Genomic DNA, 18,130 nt, shown 5'->3' with positions numbered 1-18,130 from the left:
TATTGCAAGTTTTTTGTGTTTTGTACTGACCTTATGCTTAAAATGAAAAAAGTATTTTATATTCTTAACATTGTTATTTATATTAAAGTAGAAAGTCATCGTAAATCATGTTATTGTTCTTGGTCTATTTCGGTTTAATGAGTGTGCAGTGTGAAGCCTTATTGTTGTTTTTTGTGTTTTGCTATAGGCTGTATATTAAAAAAAAATTGACATTATTAATTATATTACAGTAGATAGGGAGATTGGTTATTAATAAACATTGTTGTTAAATAACAAGTCTATGCTTCTTCAGTGTTGCAATGTTACGTAACGTCATTCTGAACATATTTCTCAGGTTTTATTTGTCAGATATTAAATATATATCTGATAATCTGAAAAAATTTACATATGATTAAAAAAGCAAAAATCTGTAAGGGGTTAACATCACTGTAGATAAGCTATAATGTAGAATGTATAAATACCAAAATAATAATACCTTATCCTTTCCTTTTTTGAAAGGGAGAGCCTTAAGAGTTTTGGTCAAAAACAAAACATCACTTCAACAACAAAAGGTCACGGATAACATAACAGTGTCCATGACATATTGAACACATGGAACCATGTGACCCAGCATGTGACCCAGTGAGTAAAGTCTGAGGGTTATCACGTTCACAGCAGCATCTGTACCTCCCCATTCCCCATTACCTTTCAGCCTCCATCACCCGGCTCACGTTTCACCTCAGAAGTGAGTGAGTGTTCTGTAAAACCCAGTGCTGACCTGGATCATCTGTACCAAGAAAAGCAGACCACCCACCCCCACCCCACCCCACCCACTCCACTCTACTCCACCCCCCCCAACCCCCCCCCCCCCCCCCCCCGCCTCTAACCAGGATCCAGATCACAATGTGTGTATTATGCAACACTGACACACTACAGTGTAAATCTGAGTACTCTTTTCTGTAGTAAAAGACATTTTATAATATCTATAAAATCTCTATAAATTAACTATAAAATAAATATTATCTTATTGTTATCTTATGTTTTAACTATTGTCTTATAGCCCATAATTTTGTTCAGTATACATTTCAACTTCTTTTAGAGTTCTGTAAAAATGCCTGTACTACTACAGTGTTTTTTTTCATATGGGCATTTCCCAGCTATCCTTATTTTAATTTATTGACTTTTTAAATTTTATCTTAAAATCATCTCATGATGCTGTGTTAAACCTGTGTTAAATCGCTTTCATCCTCAGATCATTTGATTCAACCTCTTTAGGATAATGGCCTGTGTTAGGTGTGACTTAAGCTAATTTTAAGCTTGTTTTAGATAATCAAAATCAAATGTGACTAATGCTATTGTGGGAGTGTGAGGACAAGTGGTCCGGAGGTTACCGGAGAGAGGTGTGGCAGAGACGCAAAAACAGCCTGGAACCAGGTAAGAATCCCTTTTTTAAGTGTTTATTGTGACAAATTAAGCATCCGAACCCAAAAACAAAAATGAAAACAAAACGAAATTTACAATATATATACAAACTATTTACACGCTACACTGGTAGGAGTTAACGGTGGATTGGCAGCTACCACCACAAAAGCTAATACTCAGCTCAATAAACTCCCGTCGGCATACCAGCCACGCTCAACCAGCCCCCCAATAGTGTACCCGCCTGCCTTTAAATACCTTTAGCCTATCCCCAGCTAAACCAACAAGTAATTAACTTGAGGGCAGGTGGGTAAGACAACTATACATGATTGTATATGTACAATATTAACATATTTACAAACAGAATGACATGCATGTAAACATTTGGACGTCCAGGTAAGTATTGATGATAATTTTACAATGTTAATGTATTATTTTCTCTGTTCTCTTTTTCACAGGTACCCCCAGACTCCCCTGCCCCAGGACACCCCTTGGTCTCTACCCAGACCTTAAGGACCCGGGTGGCTCGCGCGCCGCCATTTCCACAGGATCCAGGTAAGTACTGTGTCTGTGTAAAAATGTCTTTGCAGATAAAATGACTCTGGAGTTGGTGGTGATGTATTCAGGGCCCTGACATCATCACAGCTATTTTAATAGCGGGAAATATGTATATATATATATATATATATATTTTTTTTTTACTTATCTTTACCATTTATGGCTTGTCCCCAATTTTTACTATAGTATAAAATGTACTTCTTATTATTAAAGACTGTAGGCTATAAATATTGCACAGTTGTTTAGTCTTATTATTGAATTTTTGTCTGCATATTTTAACCAGCAACATAGCTTTATGGGAAAGAAGTTTTCTGGATGTTCTTATTTTTATTTAATGTTTTTAAATGGTCTAGCAAGCAATGTCTCAAGTAACTAAGTACAAATACTTTGTTACCTTACTTAACAAGAAATGTTGATTATATATATTTTACTGGAGTAATTATTTATTTTTTAGATGATTTTTTACTTCTACTCTTTACATTTTAAAAATAGCCTCGTACAACTAAGCTTCTTTAATTTATTTACATTCTACCAAAATACATTCATTTTCAATATATCAGCATATATGCAAAATATGCAAAATATAGTGCAAAATCCCAAATTTATCAACATATAACATTTTAATATAACATTATATTAATTTTTTTAGAAAAATGTGTTTGGGGAGGGGGGTGGTGTTTTAGAGCACTGTATGACTTTGTGGATCGGCCTTAACTTTTGTTCTTAATGCCGTAACTTTTTTCCCTTAAATTACTTTTACTTTTATACTTTCAAGTAGTTTTGAAACCTGTACCTTTTAACCCTTTTACTTAAAGTAGGCATAAATATATTTCTAAACTCAGACACTATTCTAATGGTTCGACAAGCACAGGGTGCGAAAATGGGTTGTTGAGGGGGTATAAGATAGCAATGAGCACCATGACGCCTCTTGCGCAGGGTGTACGACAGGGACCTATATATATATCACATCATTAAAACAAGTTCCAACCAGTTAAATGGAGATATAAGTGACTAGTGCTTGTGTTTTCTGTCTGAAATCATCTCCTCCTACAGTTTAAGGAACGTAAGCAAACTCGAGCAGTAAATCAAGCCCCAGCAGCTCCAGCCCAGTCTAAATATTATGAACAGGACAGATACCTCTGTGTTTTGGATGTTGGTGAACTTCTGAGGCCTGGGCTGCTGGCTGTTCATTACCAACATTCACTTAGGTTCACTACTGGAGTACAGGCTTCTATCACAGGCCAGATACATTCAACAACATGTGACATTTGTCCCTGTCCTAAAATATCCTTTCCCAAGCTAAGCTAAGTGCTCCCAGCGCTGAGTCCTGCGAGGGGATTTCCTAGACATCCATGTGGCAGATTCCTAAAACTACCGCTCATTTATGAGTCGCGTTTTTGAGCAGATTATGTGTTGAATTTTCGCACTGAAACTGTTCTTTAGACATAAAACTTAATATTTACATGATAAATAGGTTATTTAAGCTGTTTTTTTTTATCTCATTTGCAAAAATGATTAATTAAAATTATCTTCTTTTTTGCATTTTTGGCCGTACCGCCCAGCACTAGACCACACAGAGGTTCAAAAACATATTGGGCAGATGGTCTTAATGTTCTGGCTCATCCCTTCTGAAGGAGGTAAACACAGAACTAGGACTAGCCGAAGGTTCCTGAATCTGCAAGCACTCACTCAGACAAACATAAACACACTGCATCACACACACACACACACACACACCTGTTGCTGTTCCTCTAGCACCAATTTCATCATTCCCCCAGGCTGGCCGGACGAAATGTTTCAATTTACGTTCTGGGCTGTCTGAAGTGCGGCTCAGCCACATGATTCTGTGGGGGTGTAATGTTCTCGCTTGTTTGTTTCCCAAAATAACACGGATCACCTATAGTGCCCCAGCCCCGGACCCTCCAGCATCATCCATCTGCTGGAACAACCTTTAGCACAGTACATTCAGGCTTTACAGGATATTTAACCTGCCCTCCTTTAAAAACATGACCATCGCACTTTAACGTCTTAAAGACTCTTCAGTTAGCTTCACCTTTTGAACCTGCCAATGGTGAACACCTTAGTTAGTTAGTAGATAAGCTGTAGGCCAATATATTTAATCTAACATTTGCAAAAAAACGTCTCAAAATAATCCGTTTCTCTGATTTTGCTATTTATAAGTTTATGTTTGAGTAAAATGAAAATGGTTATTTAATTCTATAAACTACAGACAGCATTTCTCCCAAATTCCAAATAAAAATATTGTCATTTAGAGCATTTATTTGCAGAAAATGAAAAAAAGAAATGGCTGAAATAACAAAAAAGATGCAGAACTTTCAGACCTCAAAATAATGCAAAGAAAACAAGTTCATATTCATAAAGTTTTAAGAGTTTTAAGAGTTCAGAAATCAATATTTGGTGGAATAACCGTGGTTTTTAATCACAGTTTTCTTACATCTTAGCATCATGTTCTCCTCCACCAGTCTTACACACTGCTTTTGGATAAATTCAAGCAGTTCAGTTTGGTTCGATGGCTTGTGATCACCCATCTTACTCTTAATTATATTCCAGAGGTTTTACATTTGGTAAAATCAAAGAAACTCATATTTTTTAAGTGGTCTCTTATTTTTTTTCTAGAGCTGTATATGATTTTTCACAATATATGCCTTTCCCATTTTTCCATTACCTTTTTTTAAGCTGTTGCTGATGCAGCATTGCTCGGAGGAAAGCGCAGCGACTCGGTTCCGATACATCAGCTCACAGACGCAGCCTTGTGCTGATCCACATCACCGTAGGAGTGATTAGGGGAAAAGGCACCATCTACTGTACTGTGGTCTTGCTCTGTCTGAGCTCCGGCAGCTGATGGCAAGCTGCATGACTGGGATTCGAACCAATGATCGCCCGCTGGACCTCTCCCACAATATATATGCTTTTATATCAGTTAAAACTGTATTCCTTCCTCATCCTTTCAGAAAGCATGACAACAGCAGAGCAGCAGCAGCAGCAGCAGCAGCAGCAGCAGGAGTCAGTGCTGGTTCACGACCCCACTGATTTACTGCTTCATGTCTGGACATGTTGATGCTGCAGAGCATTATGAGACTGCAGCAAAACAGCCAAGATATGCAAGACTGTGAGCCTTCCTGGCTTAGCAGGTCATCACACCTTCATCTGAATGCTGGAGCTGTGGAAAATCCGGTAATTCTTAGCTTGTTGGACTTGTTGGACCAGCATTTTAGCTGCTTTGATAAAAATTGCTCTTGTCTGCATTGAAAGAAAATGGATATAATTCCAAAATATTTGGTTGAAGGTTCAAAATTTGGTTGGAGAGGGATGAGAGAGCAGAGCAGACATAAGTGCAGGTAAAGATAAAATTTATTTTAAGACTATAGCCCTATCCAGACAAGATTATTTTCTAAGGGGGGCATCTGTAATAATGTAGAAAATATTTCACACTTCTACTCAGTGATAAAACTCTTTAATCTGGACTGCAATTGAAAAAACAGAAGGACCAGTGAGTTTTTCGATCACATGACATCGCGGCGTTCAGTAGCTCCTCCATTTCCACTCGCTGTTGTGATTTTTTAACATGGATCTCCGTGGAAACAAAACTCAGACATGTGGATCTGGACGGGACTAAAATTACTGGAGGACCACGGAGTTCAGCGAAAAACAGTAGATAATTTAGCGTGTAATTTTCTCAGAGGACGTCTGAGAAAAACATACACGATCGTTGCAGACGGGAATAAAATCACAGATGACCACCATAAAAGAGAAAATTACCCCAGAACACCCTGAGAAACCAATCCTATCCGGATAGAGCTTATGAAAACCAGGCAAGGAATCGTACCAAAATATAATATAAATATAATTCCAAAATATAAATATAATTCCAAAATAAATCGCAAAAAGACTTTTATTTTAAATTCTGTACTTGATACAAACACAATCACATAACAAAATAAAAATATGAAAAACGTTACAAAAACATTACAAAAATATTACAAAAGTGTGTAACATTTAACATTTACACTCTACTATCACATAACAAAAGGGAAAGTTGAAGGTAATACCAGTGTATACAGTATGTGGATAATTCAAGTAGACAGTTTTATAAAGTCACCAGTCTTCTTCAGCATGCTATAAAGAACTATTTTTATAAAATGCAACAAAATAACAAAAATTAAACAATTAACTATGAACCTGATTCAACCCAATACACAACTGTGCAAATGTCTTTCCAAACAGCAAAGAAAACAACAGTGAGAAGAACACAGTAAACGAAACCATGTGGTGGGAATGTGTTGGGATAAAGATGCTCTTCAGAGAAAAGTGCTACACAAATCAAAATTTAGTCCACAAATTAAAAGTCTACTTTAATGCACCACACTGAAGCCGAGCGTTAATCTGTACTTAATGTCATACCCAGATTAGAAACTCCAGATATGTGTTTTTTCTAATGGAAAAAGCAACAAAATGAATCACATTATTACTGTTATTTAGAGTATTATTATCATAATTCACTGATTTTTTGGATTATTAATTCTTTAGCAAGTTTAATAGGAATATATTTTATACACTCACATACCTGTCCTCTGAAAATCAACATAAAACTATTAAACCAAATGAGAAAAACACAACTCAACTGCCAAAGAATTTAAAAATAAATATTAAAATCTTATAATGAGGAGACCAGCCACTGGTTGCAGTATGAGTGGGAGTTCAAGTAACGCTAAACATGGCCTCCGTTTATGGATAAAGTCCATTTCTTTAGTAAAACGAGCCAGATTATCAGGTTACTGCTCAAGCTATGAGCTATGAAAGGGATATAAGCATGCTAGAGGGGAAAGTCAACTGTAATGTGGAGATCTGCGCAAGCGCAGTAGCTATTACCATATTTTTTGCATTTAGAATTCTCTAGTTTTCCCAAAAATCGACAGTGCGCCTTATGTATGATTTTTTTCCAGTCAGATATTAAGCAGTAAAGCCACTCTGCTGAAGTACAGCGTTATAAGAGTTTTTTTTTGTGTGAAGTTTCTTCAGCACTAAGGCTGGGTGCAGCAGCATTAGCATTAGCCGCTAACCACAGCGCTAGCTCTTTTGCCGCTCAGAGACGAGTATATTGGACTGCAGTCCGAGTGTTGCTGTGTTAAAACAAGCTGTGCGGAACCAATCGCTAGCTGATAGCGCCCTGGGTTACCGAAACACTCAAAGTTCTATCGGACAGCATTAACGCCCCGCTAGTGTTGCAATTAGCGGCTAATGCCAGTGCTGCTGCTGCACCCAGCCTTAGTGCTGGAGAAACTTACCCTTAGACAAAATATTGGAAATCTAAGCTTACTGTAAATAAACAGAAGTGCTTTAAACACCCAAATAAACTGTTTTCAGTAGAGAAATCAGTGTAGATTAACATCCAGCACTGTCAAATATCTCTTATAGCTAGTTGTATAAAACAATACTGTTAGCAATGTTCCAGGGTTGTCAACAACCAATCAGGGCTTTAGCTCCAAGCTAGACTAAACTAATCCTAAGCTAATTCATGTTAATTCATGTGGGAAGATGTTTATCAGAGACATAGACCAAAGGAACAGCGCCATGATCAAACAGCTTGAAAGGCAGATTTCCCTTCGACATCCACGTATCTGTTTCTGGGTTGTAGCAGTCGACACTGTCCAGGTCCTCGATGACGTCCTGGCCGTTGATGTATCGTCCTCCAGTGACGTACAGCTCGCTGTTGATGACCGTGGCTGAGTGATGCATTCTTCTCTCTTTCATATTCTTGCATTTAATAAACTGGTTAGCTTTAATGTCATAGGCCACCACTCGTCTTGTGTAACCTATGGAAGTAGGAGATTCTTCAATAATCAATTAATCAACCTAATAAATAGAATTTAATAGATTTTAGTTATTTTTGTTGAACTGACCTCCAATGATGTAGATTTTGTTGTCAATAACAGCAGCAGGGGCGCAGACGTTCTTCACCGTCCTGTTCTCCATTCTGCACCAGAGATTCCTTCCAATGTGGTAGACCTATGGCGAAATTGGGGATTATAATTAAATATATATAAATTAATATGTCTACACATATACATACATCATTATTAATAACGTAGTTAAGCAGTGACATTTGCAACAAATGATTCAATTTGAAACGGCAATATTTATTGAACTATTTCAAACTGATAACTCATGTACTCATTGTTTGCCAGAAAAAGATCATTCACTTTCATATTTACATTTAAAGTTTGTAGCAGATGCGCTTATCCAAAATGGCTTTATGACAGGAATTTATCTTACCTGTATCATTCGTACTGGGTTTTGCATGGCATCTTCCCCTCCAAACACGTAGATTCTCTGGTTATGTGCAGCCACTGCAGGGTGCTGGACTGCGGTTGGCATTGGAGACATAAGTTCCCATTGGTTGAACATGGTGTTGTATCTCTCTACGCCGTTAGAGATCTGTCCATCATCTGTAATCCCACCTATGACGAAGATAAAATGCAGATAGGAGATGCTCTGATGGGCAAATCGAGGAGTCAGCATGGGTTCGGCCATTCTCCACTGGTTGGTTTTGAGGGAGAGAGTGTAAACTGTGGTGCTAGGCACCGTTCCTCCTCCTGATCTTATGGTGAGACCTCCTAAAACGTAGAGGATGCTGTGCATGCAGACGTAGGAGGCACGGTAGAGGCGTACAGGGAGCTTGGCAAGCCACTGCCATCTTTGCGTCTGTTCGTCGAAGAGCATTGCCTCACGGGATGTGCGCTCGTTGTTCTTCCGACCACCTACGACCACTAAAGCTTCTTTGCAGGTATGGCGGCGTGGAGTTTCCCAAAGTGGCTGCAGATCACCTGGGCAACAGGAGCCAACGGAAAAGAGAAGCCGTCGAACTGATTCAATGATCTCAGTACACAGGGAAGAGGACTGCACCAAAGGGTCGTTAGCAATAAACTGGAAGAGGTAGGATGGATGGACGTGTCGCAGCCTCACCCGTCGGAACAGATCATGGATGCTACCTCGCCGGGCGAACGGATCATGATGGATCCAGGTCAGGAGGATCTCAAACACCTGCTCCTCCTCGGCACACAACTGGTCGTCCTCCAGGTAGCCGACTAGCTCATGCAGGGAAAGCTCACAGAAGTCCTCCGAAGACGCAACGTCCGAGAAGCTTCTCACAGCCAATTCTCTGGCTTTTTCCTGAAGACTGACACAGTGCAGGATCTCAGAGAGGCGGATCATGCTCAGGCAGTTGTCCGGACTAAGCTGGGCTTGAAGGAACGTCGAGCAGGCTTCAAAAAGTCTTACGTACTGTAGCATAGCAGCGGCTTGCATCAACGGGAGAACCAGCTCCATGCTGATACTGATGCTTCCTGTGTAGACGTAGTCCACAATGCTACTCAAGATCTCAAAGGGAACATCCTTCACGTCCACACAGGACTGTTGGCTCTCTCGAAAGTTGCTGCAGAACATAGCGTAGAAGTAAGGACTGCTGGACACCAGAACGTTCCTGTGGCAGGGAATCTCCTTGCCGTCCGAACAGAGGACAACGTCTGTGAGGATCTGCTCCTTTCTCAGGTTGTTCAGTTGTAAGGGCAGCGCTTCCATCAGCTCTTTGTCTTTGTAGTGCAGGACTTCTGTTATGGGTCCATCGATGCTGTTGAGTAAAAGAGGAGACAAAAGGTTTAGCATCAGTGATATGGGATTATTTGGGCTTTGTTAGAACCACCAAGACATCTTGGTTTTCAATCCATGCTCCAATAAATGTTTACGAGAGATTGTTACCAAATAATGTTCATGCAGGTCCTGCAACCAGTTGATTGTCCTGCAACCTGTGGACCCACCTTTTCTCATCAGGACAGTGCTTGTCCACATACTGCTGCCATGTCAAGAGTAAAATCTGCAGGAACTTCATGAATATTTAAACTGCATGGGATTGATCACTTTAAGACCATTATCGCCACGCTCTACAACTCTAAGCTGAGACATCTGGGATGTTGCATTATGCATGCAATACATACATATCGCATTTTTTGGACTATAATTCTATCATTTTCCCAAAAATAGACAGTGCGTCTTATAATCCGGTGCATCTTATATATGAATTCTACCAGTCAGGTATTAAGGAGCAGTAAAGCCACTCCACTGAAGTACAGAGTTATACAGGCGTTTCAGTGAAGTTTCTCCAGCACTAAGACTGAAGCAGCATTAGCATTAGCCGCAAATCGCAGTGCTAGCTCTTTTGACGCTCAGAGGTAAGTACATTAAACTGTAGCCTTTGTGCTTATCGTGTTAAAACGAACTATGTGGTACGAACGGCTAGCTCATAGTGCCAAGGGTTACCAGAACACTCATGGTTCCCCCGTGTCGGGCGGCATTTACTAGCATTAAGCGCTGCTAATCACGACTAGCTCTGCTGCTAACCGCGCTAAAATTTTAGGAATTACAGTTTAGTTTACTTAGGTGTCCCTAGTGGTGAGATCTAATTCTGCTGAATTAGAAAGGAAACATGGCTACACCCTTGTTCCTTACTAATGTCACTTAAAATGCACTTTATAATCTGATGCGCCTTATGTATAAAAATAGACCAGAAAATAGACGTCCATTTATGGAGTGCCTTATAATACAGTGCGCCTTAATTCAAGTCACCTAATGTGCCTTAATTTTTTTAAATAATTAATTTGTTTCTGGTAACTTCCCTCTAAATAATCTTCCCTCCAAATAGCACTGCAATCTGATATTTCCGTCTGGACGTCCAACTATTCTTGCAACAACTTATTTGATGATAAATACAAATACACTGATGATGCAATATGCAGTGGTCTTGCTTGCAGTATTGCAATATATCACAATATCTCACATATCATATCAATATATCACCCTGTATTGTGATACATATCTACACATCGTATCGTACATATCGCCAGGTTCTTGCCAATACACAGCCTTTAATGCTGAGAGCAACACGAGTGGCTTTTATTCTGTATGATCAGCAGGTTTACGACTCACATGGCTTCGATATGTGTCAACATGCACATGCACATTAGGGTCATGCACTCTTTATAACCTCTGGATGCACTGTTGATGTTTTTATAAACATATCACATTATGTTTTAATGATAATACAAAGTATAATATCACAAATAAACTCTAAAAGAAGCAAGAAAAATGATATTGAGTATTAATAAGATAATTGGTTTCAGTGGATTCAGTTCATGCATATATTGTTTGTCCCTGTTAACCCTTCTGTGGTGTTCATATTTTTGTTACTCGTTTACTTTGTTTCTTGTATTTAATTCAGCAAAATTAAGCAATTCTACATTAAAATGCTTTACACATGCTCGCTTCACCTAAACTGCAAGCAATATAAACAGCTTACATGGTTAATATTTGCCCTTTACCTTTCTTATGTTACATTTCTTTCAAAAAGTGCTATTCTTTTTTTTATTAGTTTTTTTTTTATAAAATGTAAAAGAAAATGAATTAAACTCAAGATATGAGTAGAAAATTTGTTTAGTTTCAAATTTACAAATGAAGCAATGTTTATTAGCCCTTGGCCAAACATACTGTATGTAATATAAATGTGTAGGGGGGGGGGGGGGTGTACAGTGTGTGTTTATCGAAAATGTGTTTTGATATGTGTTTCTCACAAAAAATGAGCCAATGACCAATGAGTTTGAGTTAGAAAAAACATTTTTTTAGTATCATTTGATGAAAAATGAAAACGGGTCCCACAGACCCGAACACCACACAAGGGTTAACTTTCAAATACACACACACATATATATATATATATATATACATATATATATATAATGCAAATTCCAAATCCAATTCCAAAGACCATGCATAATTTATATAAAATATATACACAATATATACAAATGACCAGCGCATCCACCAATTACAGACCATCACAGCCACCAAAGTTCTCAAGTCAAGGTAAAGCTTGACTTACTTACCTGGTCTCAGCCAACTTGTAGCACATCTTGTATCACAACTATGAATCTCTCTCTCTCTCTCTTTTTATCTCTCTCTCTTTTTCTCAGCTTTTTCTCAGTTCTCTATGTATGTTTGGAGAGGTCTGTAAGTGTAGAAGGTGGATGTTTATAGGGGATGGCTCTGGACTGTTTGTTGTGAAGCTCTCCTTCCACGAGGCCTCAGTGTACATTCCAGTCTCCCTAAAAATAGCAGGCCCTCGTCTCCGTCAGAGCCGCAACTGCTCCCCCTAACGCAGTCCAGCTTCTTTCTCCACCGTCTGCATAGCTGCCTCCACAGAGACCCCCCCCCCCCAACCGATCCACCGCCGCATGTGTGTGTGTGTTTGTTTACAAACGCTGTAAACATCACCGGTACCCAAAAGACATTCCAGGAGCCGACCATGTGCTTGGAAAGACCTCCACCCCAACCCTCTCGGTTCCAGGCTAAGCCCTCCAGCAGCAGCCGGCTCTGTGTTACTACAGCAGCCCGTACCAAACACTGAGGTGATGAGGCCTGGAGAGGTGGAGCTGGGATTGTTCACATTTCTAAAGCTGTTGATCTGTTGTGGAGCTGAAGGACATGGTGATGAGAAACACGGTTGTGTGTAAATACATGTGATGATTATGGCTCACGGCTAATGAAAATCCAAAAGTCCTGCTGGAAAATGAAATCCGCATCTCCATAAATGTTGTCAGTAGCAGAGGGAAGCTGTAAGATATGAAGTGCTGTAAGATTTTGTGGGAAAACAAAACGGCCCTGACTTTAGACTTGATAATAAAACACAGTGGATCAACACCAAAAGTATTCAGCCCCCTTTACTCTGAAGCCTTTAAATAAAAGCATGGGCAATCACCTGCCTGCATGTAAGGTAGTCTCAGGATAAATATACCTGTTCTGTGAAGGCCTCAGTGGTTTGTTAGAGAACATTAGTGAACAAACAGCATCATGAAGAACCAAGGAATTCACCAGACAGTATTCTACAACTGCAAACGTGCCAAGACATGGCCACCACCCACCCAAAGTGACAGATCGAGCAGGGAGAGCACTGGTCAGAGAAGCAGCCAAGATAACCATGGTCACTCTGGAGGAGCTGCAGAAATCCACAGCTCAGCACATTGATTAAATTTCTCAATACCAATTCTCACACAAGACGATTTAATGCAAAAATAATAATACTTTGTTCTATATTTAAGAAAATGAGAAAATAATGGATTTAGCTCTGCTGACAAGCTCTGCCAGTGCTTAAACTCAGCATGTTTTTTTAAATATCTGATGATACTTCCTCATCATGTTATGAGTTACTACAGACAATTTAATCCTTAATGCTCCTTTAAGGTCTGAGACTTTGGTAAATCAGTGATCTATGGATTTTCTAATCATTTAACTCTTCACACATTGTCAATAAGTGAGGCACCCAAAAACTTTTAAATGATAATAAAAAGAACAATACAAATGTGATGGTCTTGTTTTATATATGGTGATCTGTTTAAACATCGAACTTTTTACAAGAAGCAAGAAAAATAACTATTTTATATATATATATATATTAATGAGTTAATTATTTGATTCAGTTCATGCTCATGTTTTTCCCCCCGTTAACTTTTAACTATACACATATTTATATAAAAAGCAAATTTCCAATTCCAAAGACCATGCATTTATATCAATAAAAAGGCTCAGCACATCGAATAGACTTCCCAGGTGTAGGTAGAGCCCAGAAGCAAGAAATACCAATTCTCACACAAGCAAAAATGCAAAAAATGCAAAAAATAATGATAATACTGTGTTCTATATATAAGACAATAAGAAAATACTGGCTTTAGCTCTGCTTAAAAGATCTGCCAGTGCTTAAACTTATGAAACAGCATGTTTCCTTAATATCTGATGATACTTCCTCATCATGTTACTACGAGTTACTACAGACAATATATTTCTTAATGCTCCTTTAGTGTCTGAGACTTTGGTAAATCAGTGATCTATGGATTTTCTAATCATTTAACTCTTCACGAATTGTCAATAAGTGAGGCACCCAAACACTTGGGATAAATAATGTTTTGGTTGATGTTGTTACAAACATATTGCATTATGTTTAAATGATAATACAAAGTACAATACAAATGTGTTGGTCTTGTTATATATATATATATATATATATATATATATATATATATATAAAATGAGTTAATTAATAATAACTTTTAACTATACACATATTTATATAAAATGCAATTTTCCAATTCCAAAGACCATGCATTTATATCAATAAAAAGCTCTCACACAAGACGATTTAATGTAATTAAAAAATAGTAATAATAATAATAATAATAATAATAATATATAAATAATGAAATAAAAATAATAATACTCTGTTCTATATAAAAAAAAGAAAATACTGGCTTTAGCTCTGCTGAAAAGATCTGCCAGTGCTTAAACTTATGAAACAGCATGTTTCCTTAATATCTGATGATACTTCCTCATCATCTTATTAGTTATTACAGACAATGTTCCTTTAAGGTCTGATGATCTATGGTGATCTATGGATTTCCTACTCACTTAACTCTTCACACATTGTCAACAAGTGAGGCACCCAAACACTTGCATGCCACTTAATTTATTCACAAAATATTTCCAGTTAAAATCAGTTTAAATAAAGGTGTCTTTTCTTGGAACTGCTGTTCCATCCTACACAGCACACTGAACATTGAGCAACAGCAGTAGGTGTTCGGTGTCTTATTTGCTGCCGCTACAGTATGTCACATACAAGCAGGGACTGGTGAGCATCTGCTGCTGTTTTGACACTGGGGTTCATGGAAAAAAAAAAGGTGAGTGGAGTTATGTTAGTGGTGGTTCAAGAAACATACAGTACAGGCCAAAATTTTGGACACACCTTCTCTTTTTCAATGTGTTTTCTTTATTTTCATGACTATTGTAGATTCTCACTAAAGCATCAAAACTATGAATGAACACATGTGGAGTTTTATGTACTTAACAAAAAAGGTGAAATTAATAAAAACATGTTTTATATTCTAGTTTCTCCAAAATAAAAGCCACCCTTTGCTCTGATTACTGCTTTGCACACTCTTGGCATCGTTCTCTCAATGAGCTTCAAGAGGTGGCCACCTGAAATGAAAAGATTTCCAACAGTCTTGAAGGAAGGAAGGAGTTCCCAGAGGTGTTTATTAGCACTTGTTGCTCCTTTGTCTTCTTCACTCTGTGCTCCAGCTCACCCCAAACCTCAAATCTGGATTGGGTTCAGGTCCGGTGACTGTGGAGGTTCAGCTCATTATTTTGTTAAGTACATAAAACTCCACATGTGTTCATTCATAGTTTTGATGCTTCAGTGAGAATCTACAATGTAAATAGTCATAAAAAATAAAGAAAACGCATTGAGAAAGAGAAGGTGTGTCCAAACTTTTGGCCTGTACTGTATCTCAGTTTGGTCAACATTACATTTTAAATGATGTAATTAGGCTGTGGCTCCTCCCCCTCAATATTTTTATTGCTTATTCCCATCTGCAGGTTAGAACGAGCTTCACCCAGTTGATAAGCAGCAGTTGGTCTGCAGGTTTAGGTTCAGCAACAGTATGTGCTGAAAGAATGAGGTCAGCTGACTACCTGAATATACTGAATATAGACCAGGTTATTCCATCAATGGATTTATTTTTTCTTCCCTGATGACACGGGTATATTCCAAGATAACAATGGCCGGATTCATGGAATGAATGGAATTGTGAAAGAGTTCAGGGTTCAAGGAAGCATGAGATCATCATTTGGATCCATCACACATGGATTAAAAAAAGTTCACCACAGAGTCCAGACCTTAACCTCATTGAGAATCTTCAGGATGGGCTGGAGAAGGCAATCAATGCTGCAAGATCTTGGTGAAAAATTAATGCAACACTGGATTGAAATAAATCTTTTGACATTGCAGAAGCTTATCCAAACAATGCCACGGTGAATACGCGTCAAAGCAATTAAAGCTAAAGGTGGTCCAACGAAATATGACAAACAACCTTTTTTTTTTTTTTTTTTTTACCTTTTTTTGGCCTGGCAGTGTAATGCTCATTATATTGATACATCAAAATCACATGTTGATCAGTTTTTCACTTCATTACTGAAATCAATATTTTTTAGTCACTGTCCAGTAAGATCTGGAGGAGCATTGTCTTTGTAGATCTAGCGGAAGATCTGTGGTGGTAGGGAGTGTGAAAGAAACAGGTCAGTAGCTCCATCTAGTGCTTATCAGAGCTATAAACTATACTGAGTGATGTAACAGCAGCACTGAGCCAGAACTGTCAGAACTGGGATTCAAACCAACAATCTCCGGTCATGCTTTATAATCAGAAGTGGAAAAAGTACTGAAAAAATTCAATTAAATAAAAGTACTTTTACTTTTCTAAAATTCTACTCAAGTAAAAGTAAAAAAAGGACTCAATTTAAAATGTACTTTGAGTAAAAGTTACATAGTTACTTTTAATTATTTGATGTAAAAAAAAAGTACAAATCATAAATTTAATATTTGTAATTACTTATTATTCCAAATAATAATTTGGACCATTCAGGCAGTATATAAAACATTGTAAAAAAAAAAAAACCAAAAAAAAAAAACAAGTGGCATAGGTTTCTATGATCCATTTTTTTTTCTTTACTGTTAAAAAGTTATAGTCATATAAGTGACTATAAACTGTATTTTTATAGTTTTACAGTTCATTATTATTTTTTAATGTGCCATTGATATGCTTTATCTGATATTTACATGTTTTTTTTTTTTGTTTTTTTTTTTACATTTAAGCAGATTGTTTAATGTACCACCTGGTCAAAATGGCAAATTTACATTTTCTGATGCTGGTAACACTGATGATGAACTTATCCTGTGTAACAGAGTTCATTCTTGCTCTTCCTCTCCTGGGGCATTCCTGATGAGAGCCCGTTTCATCATACCGTTTTTGATGTTATTTGCAGTGATTGCACTTGAGGATACTTTCAAAGTTTTTGAGATTTTTCGAATTAACTTTTTTTCACTTTTTTCTTTACTTAGTTGAGTAGTTGTTGCTTCTCATAATATGGATTTGAGCATTACTCCAATATTCACTAGTCACTGTGAATTACAACTGATGCTCTCAAACTAACATTAGGAGGAAAGAAATTTAAATAATTAACTCTTAAGTTCAGCACAGCTGTTAACTGAAAGCCTGAAATTCCATGGGACTCTACCTCATAAAGCTGACTGAGAAAATTCTGCCAAGATGTGCAAAACTGTCTAATCTAACTGTCATCTACTTTGGAGAATCTAAAATATGAAACATATTCTGGTTTGTTTAACACTTTTTTGTTTACTTAAAAATTGAATATGTTTTCTTTATAGTTTGGATGACTTAATTGACTTATGACTTGATATTATTACTATTGGAACTGCTATTTATATTGAAGCTTTTTTGAAATTCGCCAGCTATAAGAAATAAAATTAAAAAAAAGGATAACATCTGTGATCATCTAATATCAGTACCCAAACTCACTTTTCTACTTGTGGCTTGATTTAATCAAATCAAATGTTTATGTAAAAAATATGTAAAAATAATGTAAATGTAAATAATAATATACATCAATTAAAATGTTACATATATGGCTACATTTTATTTTCTGATACATATTTTCTTGCATGTTAATATTAGTGTAACATTTCAGTTTGGGATTTCCTGACCTAATTTCTCATTAACGAGCAAAAGCAGCCGCCAATTTCATCAATCCCCCTAATTTGCTCCATATGCTAATCAGAGTGTTTCCGGGTCAGGCGGAGCTGGAGGAGCGAGTAGTGTGAGTTTAATAAACGAGGTCCCTGAGCTTCACAGATAAAGAGCTATTAATTGATACTTAGCCTATAGAAGCACTCCTGAAAGAGAACCTCTGAGGAAAACTGGAGTTCAAAGAAAAACCCGGGACCACACGTCCCTGATATAGCATCTATTATCTCTCCCCCGGAGCAACGGAGAGAGAGAGAGAGAGAGAGAGAGAGAGAGAAAGCGATGAAGAGAAAAAGAGAGCGAGAGAGAAAACAAGAGAGAAAGAGAGTGAGAGTTAAAGGAGAGAGAGTAAAAGCGTAAAGAGAGTGATAGAGAGAGAGAATGAGAGAGACCGAGAGAGAGTAAGAGTGAAAGAGGGAGAGAGTTAGAGCAAAAGAGAGAGAGTGAGAGTGAAAAACAGA

General features: G+C 37.6%; 1 protein-coding gene and 2 long non-coding RNA genes across 3 annotated transcripts in view; 2 read left to right on the top strand and 1 right to left on the bottom strand.

Moving 5' to 3' along the window:
• The window catches only part of LOC125802491 (uncharacterized), a 479,356-nt gene that overhangs the window by 443,884 nt on the left and 17,342 nt on the right, over positions 1-18,130 (top strand). The gene's annotated exons all lie outside the window — the stretch shown is intronic.
• LOC111193401 (uncharacterized) lies at positions 1,382-2,042 on the top strand. The gene is made up of 2 exons (XR_002650501.2): positions 1,382-1,413; positions 1,857-2,042. It is a non-coding gene; the product is annotated as an uncharacterized LOC111193401 (long non-coding RNA).
• klhl38b (kelch-like family member 38b) lies at positions 5,856-12,254 on the bottom strand. The gene is made up of 4 exons (XM_007250829.4): positions 11,910-12,254; positions 8,251-9,604; positions 7,878-7,983; positions 5,856-7,790 (listed from the first exon to the last, which is right to left on the bottom strand). The coding sequence occupies exons 1-4, from the start codon at positions 11,933-11,935 to the stop codon at positions 7,501-7,503; spliced, it is 1,776 nt and encodes a 591-aa protein (XP_007250891.2). The 5' UTR covers positions 11,936-12,254; the 3' UTR covers positions 5,856-7,500.

This window comes from Astyanax mexicanus, chromosome 6, assembly GCF_023375975.1.
Source record: "Astyanax mexicanus isolate ESR-SI-001 chromosome 6, AstMex3_surface, whole genome shotgun sequence".
Lineage (NCBI taxonomy): Eukaryota > Metazoa > Chordata > Actinopteri > Characiformes > Acestrorhamphidae > Astyanax > Astyanax mexicanus.
This window is presented reverse-complemented; position numbering and strand designations above follow the sequence as displayed.